The sequence below is a fragment of the Neolamprologus multifasciatus genome, chromosome 4, assembly GCF_963576455.1.
Source record: "Neolamprologus multifasciatus chromosome 4, fNeoMul1.2, whole genome shotgun sequence".
NCBI lineage: Eukaryota > Metazoa > Chordata > Actinopteri > Cichliformes > Cichlidae > Neolamprologus > Neolamprologus multifasciatus.
In genome coordinates this window covers 2,505,196-2,520,307 of record NC_140442.1, presented here as the reverse complement: position 1 = coordinate 2,520,307, position 15,112 = coordinate 2,505,196, and the positions used below count along the sequence as shown (strand labels likewise).

At 40.8% G+C, this 15,112-nt stretch overlaps 1 protein-coding gene across 1 annotated transcript in view; it reads left to right on the top strand.

Moving 5' to 3' along the window:
* grin2ca (glutamate receptor, ionotropic, N-methyl D-aspartate 2Ca) overlaps nt 1-15,112 on the top strand; it is an 84,889-nt gene that overhangs the window by 37,642 nt on the left and 32,135 nt on the right. Inside the window, exons 3-4 of the mRNA XM_085158173.1 lie at nt 4,980-5,581; nt 11,035-11,149. Coding sequence (XP_085014299.1) covers nt 4,980-5,581; nt 11,035-11,149 — 717 coding nt within the window. The remainder of the gene's footprint in view (nt 1-4,979; nt 5,582-11,034; nt 11,150-15,112) is intronic.

The following is a 15,112-nucleotide window of genomic DNA, read 5'->3' as shown; positions in this document are numbered from 1 at the left end:
AGCCGTTCCTGCACCGCACAGCCTGAAGAAAGAACAAACTGTGAGAAAACAGATCTACAACAAAATGAAACGGTCTGGTACAGCAGAAGGTGATGAACCCTCAAAGCGTCGTCCGTTGTTAGAGATAATCTTGATATGGGGAAAGTTAACTAACACAAATCATACACAAAGATGTGGGTCTGAACTGCAAAGCAACAAAACCTGAAAACCACACCACAAACTGCAGTTTATCGCCCAACATTAACATCGTCAATAAAAACAAGCGTGTGCAAAACATCAGCGTATCCATCGAGCTCAAAGATGCACTGAAATTATCAAGGAGACACATAGACACAACTTTTAGTGTTGGATATTAGGGCTGCCTAACGATTATTTTGATAGTCGACTAGTCACCGATTATTTTTGCGATTAGTTGACTAATCAGATCATCATCCATTGGACATAAAACGTACAGCTTATTGCACCAGCAGCATCTGCTCTTATATAACTATCATTAGCTTACAGCTTTAAGTGTTTAAGGTATGTGCTAACTAAAAATAAAGACAAGATGATAGTTTATTAAATTTTAATGAAATTTGCAGATTGTTTCGGTGAAGTTTAATAAACTCCTTGCTATCTAAAATATAACAGGACACTGGAGTAAATTCTCGAGCATCTCACACTTCTGATGATCAGCTGTCTGCTTGACGTTTATTCAGCTGTGTAAAAACTATAACTTTAATCTCAGCCAAACCGATTTACTCAGGAACAAATAAAATACTAAAAAAAGCCAAACAATAACATTTTTAAGTTATCTAAGTGACTTATATATCATGTTTAACCTGAGTAGCGAAAGACGGCGGTGGGTTTGAAAACGATTTGCGGGAGTCCGGTGTTCTCACGGCTCTAGTTAGCCTAGCCCCCGGCTAGCTATCGAGCTAGTGGGTAACAGACGTCTCCGAAAACGTCGGAGCGCTTTTGAAAATATGTGGTGTCTTGATAAACTGAGCAGATATTTGAGGTTTACACAGCTACATTCTCGCCTGAAAATATGTTAAACGATTACTTTGTGACCCAGAAAGAATAATAAGAGTAATATTAAAACTAACTAGCTGCCGCCATTGTTGGAAACTGAGCTGGGCTGCGCTATGAATTCTGGGACACAGCTTCTTCTTCTTCTTCGGGGTTTAACGGCAGCTGGCATCCTTGTACATGCAGTGCTGCCATCTTCTGTTTCAGTCCGTTATTACACTCTTAAATCCTACTACTTATTCCTGCGTCTTTTGTGATCTTACAAAGCGTCAAACGACGCGTCGACTATTAAATCAGTCGTCGACGATTTTGATAGTCGACTAATCATGACTAGTCGACTAATCGTGGCAGCCCTATTGGAGATAAACACAATAGATCATCTAAACTCTGTAAGGTTTTCAAACCTTTACAAAGAAAATGTCCGGCTGCAAAGAACGTCTCCTCGTGGACATTTAAGAGCATCATCAGGACTTGTTCTGAAAACTCTCAGAGGGTTTTTGTCTGTCTGCACTTATGCACGATTTCTAAAACTATGTTTGTAAACAGATACCAGTTTTGCATATTTTAAACTTCTGAATGTAATCTCAGCCTTCAGATGCTAAGCTTTTCACTCAATGGCTGTAATCTTCTTTGGGACCGTGGACCATTACTGTGACACTGTGGAAGTCCAGCTTACTGCGCAAACAGAGTCCCGGACAGCAGTTTGTATGTATAGTATTCAAGCTACTCATTAGAGACAACTGCACAAGTCTAGTGATCTATTTCGATTCAAAGAACAAAACAAAGCAGACAGAATATTTCTGTCCTTTTGGGCTCGTGCAAACCTCTCTGCCTTTACGCCAAATTTAATTTGACCCATTTCAAGATTTAAATCTGCATTTTATGCCTAAAAAGGTGAAGAATTCATTTAACATTATATGGAAATGACTGGTGACGACCGGTTCCCTTCCATACCATATGCACTGAACAGTACTCTGCATGCTGTGCACACTAAGGCGGTCGTGACTTCAGGCTTTAAACTGCAGCTGAGCCTGTGGTAATGCCCCAGGCTCACTCTGGCTGCACTATCAGTCTGCTCTCTGCTAATTGAGGCGTTGAGACCGTAGTTTGCAGGCAGCTTTAATCTGACACACCCGTGGGCTAGCAACCATCTACAAAGCATACAGAAACAAGCCTGTACACACAGACGCACACCTGCACAGACACTCGATGGCTCCTCGGCAGCTGTCAGGGTCACACTTGTAGGGGTGAGGCAATAACGCTGACAGATTTGCTGTGCAGTGAGGGGAGGTGAATTAGTAGATTTATATGATTCAAGAAGGAGATTCTTCAGCTTCTCCGTGACCAACCTGCATAAAGACCCTGCACCCAGTATAGATGTGTATAGACAACCAGCATCCAGAACAGTCTAATCCATCTTAGTCCACAGCAGGATGTTACACACTGAGTTTCCCAAAAGTAAATATTAATCTGTAACGCATTTTAACAAAACCATATTAGCATTCGTTGCAGCTGCATGTTTGTCCACCCATGCATGAACGACTTTTCTCACGCTTCTTCCCTGTTCAGGGACGAGTGTGAGGAAACAAGGGCAGCGGCAAGCGAAGCAAGTCAACAGAAAAGGAAAATATTTTCATAGCTGCGGGCAGAGTCGAGTCGCAGGCACAAAGTCAGTGGATTTAACCGTGACGTCTGAAACCGTAAGACCCTCATACATCACAAAACCGCTACACTTCTCTCAAGGACGACGAGGAAACAGAATGAATAAGCTCAGAGGCCTGTCTGAGGATGCACGACCCCTCCTTTTTTTGAGCTCTGAGAGCGCGCTGCTCAGGATGAAGTGGTTTTTCCCCAGAGTGATAGAAGGTCGAGTGGGGGTCACCTACCTATCAGCCCGAGGGTGGCAAAAAAAGGCTTTTATTAGAGCAAAAACACAACCGAGTCCAAAGTTACACTTTCCACAATTTTGGAACGATGCACAAGAGTTAAAGATTAATCATGTTGATAAAAATTATGCATCATCGTTAAACCTCCAGAAGAAAACAAAATGTATTCACAACAAAACTTTGTGCACTCAGTCACGCTAATGTCACGCCGCTCCAAATGATTCACGGTCTAATGGCGGCGCTTGTTTTGCTGAGCAGTGCGGTGCAGTACAAATGATACAGAATGATTGGGATCTGCTGAAGAATCGATCAATAATCCTTCATCTCAATCGCTCTCACATTAACTGTGATACCCTGCTATCATTTCTGAGAAGTGATGCTATCATCATTTACAGCCTCATAGTTTTCTACCGTCTCATAAGACAAGTCTTGTAGTCTTCTTAAAATATCACTTAGTGATTAATTATGTCTGTTTTAATAAGTTGTCTATTTTAAGTAACAGTGTACACCTGACCTATAGAGGATGCTTCAATCATTGCAATAAAATCAGTTACATTAAACACAAATGTTACTTTTGTTTCAGTAGAAAGTAGGGATGCAACGATACCAATCTTTTCAAACCGATACGATACCGATACTTGGATCTGAGTACTTGCCGATACAGAGTACAAAAAACGATACTTCTACCACACACACACACACACACACACACAAATACAATTAATTGGAAGACAGGTTTTATTTTATTCTCTGCCGATAAAAAATAAAATCTTAATAAAAATGACCACAAAAAAATTTCAAGTGAAAAATAAGCACTTCTGTTAAATTATTGCAGAGTCTCCACATTGTAATTTAACAAAATATCACTGAACTATTGGCACTGTCTCGAGCTTTCAGAATAATAAATAAACACTTCTGTTTGGAATAAAATAAATACAAATTAGGTTTGCGAATAAAATGAACTTTTAAATTATTGCAGAGTCCATATTGTAAACAAACAAACAAAATTATTATTATTAAATAAATAATAAAATATAAAAAATTATAAAATAAATAATAAATAAAATAATAATTGGCCCCCTAGTGGCCAATCTAAAAAACTACAACAGAAATGACAAGCCACCCTCTGATTAATGAAATAAGTTGGTATCGGTTCATGGTATCGGTTAACTTTTACGAGTATGAGTACACACACATTTTACAGTATCGGCCCCGATACCAGTATCGGTATCGGTGCATCCCTAGTAGAAAGTGTCTCTACTGCCACTTTAAGAAAGTATTCCTTTGTGCCAGAAAGACTTTAACACATCTTACCAAGGATAATTTACAGCCACTTTGTCTTTAATTCTGTGCTGATTCATTGCCGTTAAATGTTTCAGACAGCGGGTTTAAATGGTAGCTCATCACTAAATCAACTAAATCACAGTAAAGAAAAAGAAAAACGGCTTCTCGGTTGAATCTTTAGAGCGATCTCAGTCAAACCCAATCACTGCCGCCGCAGCTAACAAAGCTTCGCTTCACCAGAAAAGTTGCGTTAAAAGAAAGAGACGAGAGAGGCGGGGCTGTGTCTGATACCACGAGCTATTTTCTCACCACTCCGCTTTTTCCTGATAATACACTTAACAGAAAACCCATCTTTATTCCTCCCCTCAAGGTCAGTGCATTTTCAGAGGAGACGGGTGAAACGGCGCAGGTGCTGGCCGCAGTGATAGTGCCATCCCTCTGCATTTGCAAGTATGGATGGCATCCACTGTTTGTACGGCAAAAATAAGACATGTGGGTTTAAGTGATGAATGAGTCTGCGGCTCCTGGTGGAGCAAAATAAAACAGAACCACTTAGCTCTTGTCAAAGCTGCACTGCAGACTGGTTGGGCGACTCTCTTCCAGGTGTCCGAGGATGAATTATGTGCGTGTGCAGTCTTATTGGTATGAGGGGGGGTCCTCCAGAGATGTTGCTGCACATTTTCCAAACTGAATTGAGATAATCATTTGCTTTTTAATCAGCAACAAATTGTGTAGTGTGTGCCAACAAAGCATGAAGGTGTTTCCCCAACGTCACACCATATTGTCCTCTCCTTCCAGGGTGAGGGCTCCAACTTCCTCCAGCTGGGCTCCTCCATCGAGCAGCAGATCAACGGTATGTTCAAGGTGATGGAGGAATACAACTGGGACAGCTTCGTGGTCATAACCAGCCTCTACCCGGGTTACGAAGCCTACGTGGATTATATCAAGTCCTTTACTGACACCAGCTACTTCATATGGGATCTGCAGGATGTTCTGACCTTCGACATGTCCACTGACATCACGAACGACATTCGAGCGCGGAGGCTGCTGCAGCAGATAGACGCCCAGGTGCTGCTGGTCTACTGCTCCCACGAAGAGGCCCAGTACCTGTTTGCCATGGCAGGAGAGGTCGGATTAGTGGGACCAGACTACATCTGGATTATCCCGAGCCTGGCTGTGGGAAACCCGGACATCCCTCCACCCGACAGCTTCCCGGTGGGGCTCATCAGCATCATTACGGACCGGTGGAGGATGAGCCTGAGGAAAAGGGTGCGCGACGGGGTGGCTATCGTCGTGAAAGGTGTCCAGAGTTTTCGAAAACAAAGAGGCTTCGTTCCTGAGGGCCACAGCGACTGTCACAACCCTGTCAAGGCGTTAGCTACCAATGACACCCTGTTCAGGTAAGCTACAATGTTGTGGGCAGCGCCTTTACTTTACTACCAACTGTTTCTGTCTGTTGGTAGGCATATCCTGCATATCCTTAATGTAAAAGAATTAAATTCTTTATAATATGATATGTAAACTGCTAATGAAGCAGGGCTACCGGCCTCAAACTGTGTGACACAGTTTAAGTTTATAAGAAAAAATAAATAAATTAAAAGAGGTCATATGGACACTCTGTCCGGTAAAGTTGGCATAACAAAAGTTCACCCCGGTGTCTAATTTATCTGTAGATAAATTCAAATTCATATACTTAAGTTCAGGAGAAGAATTTATTTTTTTTTATTAAGCTCCATCTACAGGTATAAAAAGATTACTCCTCAGACTGCTTAAAATCACTTCAATGACATTTAAGACTAAACTTGTGAACATAAACTCCCCACAGAAAGGAACCAGGAAGTAAAATCCAATTTATTTAGCTTAAATTTACACATTTTAAAATATATTTTTAAGACTTTTGAACCACTAATAAATTAGCCATTATATCTCATCTGTTATAAAATATACAGGTTTATCCAAACTGTGAAAAAGTCCAATTCATTCATCACTTGCGTGATAATAAAGTTAAATGTGATTTGGTGCTGACATGCAGGTATACCTGTCACAATTGTGGAAATTCTCACAATAGCCTGGGGAAAAAAAGAGCAGGAAGTATTAGATTTTACTGGCTAGCAGTTTGCATGTGTGTGTTACCACAACTACACAATCCTCCTAGGACCTCAAAGTAATTTCACCCCAAAGTCAGACTGTGCAACGCTCAGAGAAACAAAAAAAAAACAAGAGCTAGATTTCAGTTAGCATGCTAAATGTGACATCATGACAGCACGACTAGAAAAAGAGAGAAAAAAACATGGCAGCTTACTTGCTCAGGTCTGAACAAAACACCGCACCTTTAGAGCAAAGTGCCAATGTTTGGTCATAAAACATAGATCAAGTCTGGAGAAAACCCAAACAGCACAAACACATCATACAGTACCAACTGTCAGCACGGTGGTGGAGACCTCATGTTTTGGGCTCATTTTGGAGCTACAGGACGTGGGCACCTGTGCAGTCATCAAGCCATAAAGTCCTCTGGATACTAAAATATTCTAGAATCAATCGTGAGACCATCTGTCTCCAACAGAACGGCTGAAAAAGTAAAGATTGAAGAAAGTCCCAGTCAGAGTGCCCACCTGCATCTGACTGAAGTGCTGAGACAGCTGTGAATAAATGAATGGCTGCAAAGGCCTCAATGAACTGAAACTATGTTGTAGAGAAAAGTGGACGTTACAACGTCACAACGTTACAACGTCACAACGTCACAATGTTACAACGTCACAACGTCACAACGTCACAATGTTACAACGTCACAACGTCACAATGTTACAACGTCACAACGTTACAACGTCACAATGTTACAACGTCACAATGTTACAACGTCACAACGTTACAACGTCACAACGTTACAACGTTACAACATTACAACATTACAACGTCACAATGTTACAACATTACAACATTACATCATTACAACGTCCAGTTATTGCTGCCCAATAGAATAGAATAGAATTCTAAAGTACATAAAAACCACTAAATAACAGATTCTAGAGAGACGCAGAAAGTCGCATTGTTCACGTGCTGCCATCTTGGTCACAGTGGTGGTTCTACAAGCTACTGAACGCAGGGATGGACTGCAGAGAGACCTATGAAAACGTCTCTTTTATGACTGTATCTCATATTTAGAAACTAAAGGTGCACACAGAGGTGCCAGAGTCGAGCCAAAGCCTTATCATCTCTTACGCTGCCCGTGCTTCCCCTCTCTACCAAGTTTCACAAAACTCAGTGTGGTTATTGTTTAAACCTGCTGGCAGACAAACACTGAACACACGAGTTTCTCCACTGGGAAAAACTGGTTACCGGGCCAGTCCTCATAAATGCCGCGAGTGCCGCAGTTTGACGTTAATGGAGCTGATTGTGAGCATGAGATATGAACTCTGTACTTTATAATGTCTAGCTTGTCGTGTTTAATTGGACACTAGACTCTAAGGACAGCGCTTTAAATTTAAATTGAACCCCAGAGTTTTGGAAACGCACTCAAAAATGTACCAGCTGTTACAGCAGCTGCACAAGAGGAGCTCAAACAACCGCGAGACGTCTTCAGGACAAATAAATTAACACTTTAACACACTGACATTTATCTTCTTTTATACCATTTTATCATTTTTATGTTGTAGATAGAAAAAAACCTGCTTGCTCACTCTTCCTATGTCTATATTTTTGACTTATTTCTGTATTTATTTTGGGTGGAGTTGAGCTCTGCCACTGATTCGAAGCAGTGACGATATGTCACAGAGAAGTCAATATTTGGAGTTATTATAATAAATTAGGTTAAATTGCTCCCTGGTGGTCAGAGATCACACACTGAGTATTCTTTCATTTTTGATATATCAAAGATAAGAACGGTAATGGCTCCATCTTACATCTGTGGGACATGGCAAGATTGAGGTCAACAACCACTTATTTATTCATGACTGCCCATCTGTTTGATGCTGTGGAGCACATTTTATGGCGACTGTCACTCTCCCAAACTGTGTCCTCTGCCCCGCTGCCATCTATCTCCTCGTCTCTCCGGCACTGAGCGCTCTGCTGTATCTCCTGGAGGCCGCAGGGTAATTTAGTTGGCGGGCAGGGTGTTGGTAGCGACGGGTAAGGGGTGTGGTTTCGCATCGCCAAAAGAGTAATCTGACACCATCTGTGCCGTTGAGCACACAGGAAATCCTATTTTATTGGGAAAATGTTTTAATCAGCAAAAGGGAAAGGCTAGGAAAAAACTGCCCCGGCAACAGCTTTTGGCTCATGTAAGCCAAGGTCATTCAGGGAGACTGAGGGCGTTTTGCGTGTAAATGTTTATATGTGCAGGTTTAGACGGTCACCATGGGGCACCGAACGGGACACAAGCGTCACCAGACACTCGCCTTGCATTATGAAACATCACTCTCTCCCTCTCATGTCAGAAGTCGTTTATCTTACAGAGTCTTCAGAGCCTTGGGGGGGACAACTTTTCCTTTTGTAAACCCAAACCGTCCATAAAAGAGCGGAAAATTGAGAACAGGCTTTGATAATGTACAAACCCGTCCGTTTAAACTCGCTAAACCCAGCAGGCGTGATTTGAATAGCGGCAGTAACGTGAAGGTCGGCGAGAGAGAACAAAGCACTTCTGTCACCTCTCGTGTTTGCAGCCAGATCAAACACGAACGACGGCCTCTCCTCCCAGATTCCTCCGCACATCGCTGGAGTTGGAAACAGGCTTTTGATAATGAGTCGGCTCACCTGTTAATGAGATTATTGCACGATACCAGATTAAAGAGGCTTTTCGCGTAGACCTGTTCTCCTCTCAGCAGGCCTTCGTCACCTCTGCTGGAGTGTGAGAAAGCAGCGCCACAGGTCTAATGTGACACAGGATGTGGAAGCCGAAGGAGCGGGAACCATTGTCTCTGGCGTTCTCAGATTACCCCAGCAGTGTTCAAAGGCTTTAATAATCCCAAAAAGTACATGTATGCTCCTCCTACACCTGAGTTAGGACTAAAATAACTGGTTTATTAATCACTGACTCAATCAACAGTAAAATTATTGGCAATTATCTTAATAAGTGATTTGATTTAATGACTTGGCAAGCAACAGATGTCAAACATTACTTTATCCCTGCCTCTCAAGTCAGATGATTTGTTAAATCAAAGAATTCAAACTCTTTCAGTCTCGCAGGACAGCGGTCTCCAACCTTTTTTTGCGGCACGGACCGGTTTATGCCCGACAATATTTTCACGGACCGGCCTTTAAGGTGTCGCGGATAAATACAACAAAATAAAACTAGTAGCGGTACCGAAAAAAAGAAGATTTATTCATAACACACGTGAAAAGACCCAGGAAAACAGAGTTAACGGTACAAACAATAACAAAATAACGTTGAAAACCAATAAAAACCCTGAAAACCAAACATTTTGCACCTGAGCCTCAACTCTCGCGGCCCGGTACCAAACGACTTACGGACCGGTACCGGTCCGAGGCCCAGGGGTTGGGGACTGCTGTTGTAGCATGCTTACCACCTTTCTACACCTGAGGGGTAAAAAAAAGTATCAGGGTGAACATTAAGACCACCCAGTTGACTTTTTTGCCAAGTATTATAGTTTTCAACAACTGTCACATGTGCCTCCTGAACAATGTCAGCCCATTCCTCTTTAACAAATCTCTCAGGATCCTGCAAATTCCTATTTGATTTTTATCTATTAGCATGTACCTTGGTCTTCAGCCAGTTAATAACATTCACTTTGGTCTTGCAGAGTAAGTTCTTCACCAAGAGCGACACTTAGTCTGGGTCGCTGTAGCGTTGGAAGACATCTCAAAAACTGTGGATCCACTGGGAACTGTTCGACTGCTGCACAGTTGTGGTTATAAGGCGGCAGTTAGTTGGCACCACATGTGAATTCACTTTTTTAGCATCTTTATTTATAATAGAGGTGGGAATCACCATACATCCCACGATACGATATTATCACAATACTTAACGCACGATACGATATTATTGCAATTTTTTAAAATATTTTGCGATATTCAGATTCTGTACATAAAGGTAAACTTTATCAATATTCATTTTCTCTAATATCAAAGTCTCACACTCAGTCTCTCTCTCATTTCAGTTTTATTGTTGACAAACTGAACGGTTTGTATTACAGTCTAGTCCAACTTAACTGAATCAACCATCTGGTACAATTATAGCTATTCTGAACTATGCAGTTTATGAAAACTATGCAGCCCCTTCAGCAACTGAAGAATTTGAAAGTAAATGAAAACAAAATATAATTTTACATTAAATAAAAAAGTTTTAAACTTAATTAAAATAAAACATGTCTTAAATTAAAATAAGTAAACTGTCACATTTGGACAGTGAAGGAATGTCAGGATTCTTGCTCAGAAAAAGGATCAACATGCTCTGAAGTCAGAGCACAAAAACCTTTTTTGTAACAAAATATCCATTTCTGCTGTCCCTGTATCGATACACTGATGTTAGCAAACAAATTATCACCATACTACACAGTATCGATTTTTTCCCCCACCCCTAATTTATAACGCACTTTACATCCAACAATGTTGGCCAAAGTGCTACAAATATAAAACAAAGAGAAAACAGTTTAAATTACATCTAGAATATCTTAAAAATAAAAATAATGTAATTAATAAGAAACATATTAAGAGACGTGCTGTGCTGAAAGCCGAGGTAAATATATATGTTTTAAGATGTGATTTAAAAACACGGCTTCTGTAGCAATTTTATTTGTACGTCTTGTTATATTGTTGCACACATACATGTTTAAATGCTGAATGCTGAAACATATTACAAGTTCAACTCACTGATCATGTTCTGGGGTTTCTGTTTCAGGCACATGTTGAATGTAACATGGGAACACAATGACTTCTCCTTCAACACTCATGGTTACCTGGTGAATCCAGCCATGATAATCATCACTCTGGACAGAGAGCGACAGTGGGACAAGGTAAGACGACGGCGGCTGCTCGACTTCACACCAAATGGCTTTTTAAATGTGTGTCTGATTATTTCAACTAACAGTTGAGCTCACACAATGAGGAGTGTTTACAGGACACTGATGTCTTTCTCTGCATGCTAACAGCAGAGTGATTTCATACATCGCCGGTCTCTTTGTATAGACTAGTTAGCGGAATCAAAGCTCCACTGATACCAATGAAATAATGAAGGATCGCCTCCTAATCACACACAGCACATTCACCCCCACCGATCCCACCCTACACTTCTTCGAAGGATATTAAAGTAAAACCCACACACTCGGGAAACTTTGCTTCGGCAAGCTGCCTCATTGAGATCGAAACATTCATTAAACCAGAGGCTGAATCTGATGTAACACTAGACTGGAGGGAGTTCACATCCTCATCGGGTTCAACAGAAAGTGCTTAGTTTCACATGATGCACAAAATGAAGAGACACCAGCAGTTCAAAGCTAATTATGTGATGTTAATGTTTTAAGATGTTACTTCCTGTAACTTCCAATATGTTATTGGGACTGGGAGAAAATGGGAAGCTGTAATGGCAACGTAAACAAACAATTTGTGGATATGGAAGGAGATTGAAGCCGTTTTGTGCATCATTCAACACACTACACCAAACACTATTGACTTTTGACTGTTGCCTAAATGACTTTAGTCAATCAATTCCAATTAATCAACTGTAAAAAAAACAATCAGAAAATAATTTAAAATCATTACGGTTGAATACTTCTACTAGAGTCATCACAGAATTTTAAAACTTCTAGAGTGCAGAGACCTAAAACTGTTTTAGTCTGGATCAGTATAGTCGAAAGAAACATTTAATAATTGGTGGCATAGCTTCATATTTCCATCAAACAAACCCAGCACAGAACAGCGCAGCCATCCAAAACAGCAGACACGGCACTGATTAAGTGAGGCAACGCATGGAAGGAGCTGCCGGGTTGTAAGTGGGTTACAAAGTGGCTTGCAGGCACAAACTAACTGTAGAAAAGTTAGAGCAGCCTGAACAGGAGAGCCTGTGAGATCAGCCGACTGGACGCTGATCTGGTCTGCTATTGAGATCAGCTGATGTACCTCCAGCGCAACTAACTGTGGATTGTGCACATTCAGATATATATGAATATTTAAGAAAAAGCAGCAATTTGCACATTTAAAAACTAGATCTGGAGATTATCTGGTATATTATCTTTAATCACCGTTTATCTTTGGAAACAGTTTTTTATTTTTGCGTCTCCATCCATCTTATTGTCTTTATATCCCATTTCTTTCTGAACAGACAAGTCTTTCCTTTGGTATCTTGTCCTGGTGCATTATTCATTATGACTCAGTCACACTAGAAAATAGGACAGCGACCGCCTTGAAACTAGAGGGAGGGGGGTGGGTGGGGGGTTGCTCCGTGTTTTCACTGAATTTGTCTGCAATCAAAAAACAATAAGAAGAAGAAGAAGAAGCTGCAAGTTTCTGTGCAATCGGTCATGCACAAGTTGAACGCACAAGCATGCAACACCCTCAATCTCTAGGAAACAACTTCTGACTGTAGGCAGTTGCACAGGTTGCCTCCAATTAGGCAACTTGTCTCCAAACAATTGCAATCCAACTCCTGACTCCAATTTTTAAGGTGAAGGTTTTCAAATAATGCTGTCAAATTCATACACGCATTCAAATTGCCAACACAATGCAATCAGTCGAGCTCAGTCTATGCTGATGAACACAACTCATCTGTGACATGTTTGCCAAAGACGACTCAACTGGTTGCCAGCTGGTTGCATTCTGATTATACTCCTGTATAAAACCAAGGTTGCTGACACTTATGTAAAGTTGCAGTTAAACTGCCGTCCTGCAGCAACAGGATCACAACTACGAGTTTGTGGCGATACTCTGAATGCAAGCAGCTAATGAATTTATGTTTAATGTCCATTTCTGTCTGTGTAGAAGGCAACGGACTTGTGATGTTTTTAGGTTTTATCACAGTTGATCTCCATCTCACAAACAGATTGCAAGTAACTGTCGACGTGACCCAATTCAATCACAAACTGACAGCAGACTCATAGCAAACCGACTCCATTTTATTGCCTATTTATTCCCGTCTTGATGGACCAAAGTCACTTTGAAGTTAGCAGCTAGACCTGGTGGCCCGTCTGCATAGCAACGAGAAAATGAGAAGTTCACAGCACACAGCTGCAATAATTTTAGTCACATCGCGGTGTCCGACTACTTTTTCCAAATCGTTCCATGCTCTTTTCTTTTTTTTTTTCTTTTTTTTTCCCCCTCTTTATTTATAAAGTTTTGCACATGTAATTTGACATATATCAAAACAAATTAGGCCATTAAGATTCAGATGATAACAATAAAACAGAAAAAAGAAAGAAAAAAAAGGAAAAAAGGAAGAAAAACAAAAAAACAAACAAACAAACAAACAAACAAAATAATAATAATTTAAAAAAAAAATCAACTCCCTCCCAAAACCATAACAAAAGGGAACTCTGTGGTACAAAGGTTTAGTCTGTTGTAAGTGTTAAAGTAAAAGGCTGCCACATCTGTGAGAACTTATTAACATTCCCTCTGAGTCTAAATTTTATTTTCTCCATTTTTAAAAAGAATCTTCTTTTTTTAAAGTAACGACCAACAGAAAACTTCCTGGAAGTGTAGCTCTGTCTCCTCTAATGTGTAAACACAATGCTAACAATAAAAGACTGAATCTAAATTGAATTCACTGATGTAAACATGAACTGGATAGGTCATGTGACAAGCAGCTCAGCTGAGTTTAGCATAAGACGTTAGTCGTATTGACTCAGAAACACTTTCACATAAAATATGAAATGTGTCCTCCAATCACCCCCGACTCCAGCACTCCTCATTCCCAGCGTGCTGACCTTTACATAAACCTTTCTGGGGAGGAAAAATACATTCTCCCGTTCCCTGGAAGAACAACACTGCACTCATTTCACAAAATTTTGTCTAAGAAGTGTGAGGCAATCTATTTTGTGTGCTCCACTTTCTGTTGCCTCTATTCTCTGAAAGCTGAAAATCAATTCCACCTTTTGATTTCCTTTTTACCAGCCTTTGTGTTGCACACATGCAGAGGCAGCCGGCCTGTTACATTCATACATCATCTCTGTATAAGCAGCCTCACAGTTTTGAGGCTGCTGCCCGGCATTACACGCCTCATATGTTTTAACTTATTAAAAAAACCTACATCACTACAACGCTCTTATCGGCCGGGCCTAATATGGAACTTGCCAAGAGTCATTGTTCAGCTGTTTCCACAGATGTACAACTCAAAGTCATTTGGAAAGAGCGAGAGAGAGTGAGAGAGAGAGCATGACAAAAGAAAGTGGAGACGGAAAGAAAAGGCCCCTGAGAATGACGAGAAGTGTTCCTGTCATTGCCGTTATCTGCAATTTTCTAGCTGCATGCAACATTTACAAACCCTGAAAGTAGAGCCTCACTACTGAAAAGGATTTAACTGGAAAGATGGATCCAGTTGCTCTTTCCTGACAGATTTTCTGTGATATAAACCACCAGTTCTCTTTCCAGACCATTAATAATAGAAGTAAAACTCTCATGACAGTGTTTGCTATAAATGAAGCTTCCCATTCCTTATTCTTGCTTAGGTGCTGCGTGAAACACAAACATCTTTTTACCGATGTCTCAGATGAATGAACAATGAAGATTTCACAGTCTAAGCAGCCACAGGCTTCACTCATCTCAGTACGTTCTCTTGTAAATTGAAATTCTGAGTGACTAAATGCCCAAGAGTGGGATGATACTGTAACAGTGGACTGATCGATATGACTGGCAGGAAAGAAGAATAACTGTGAGGTCCAGGGAGACCTGAGATATTTGCACTTTTCTGTCGACGTTCAGTTTTTTTCCATTTCACTGTGACAGGCTTTACTGACTGGCGTGATGAGATAGGATTGCCCCCCTTCCTG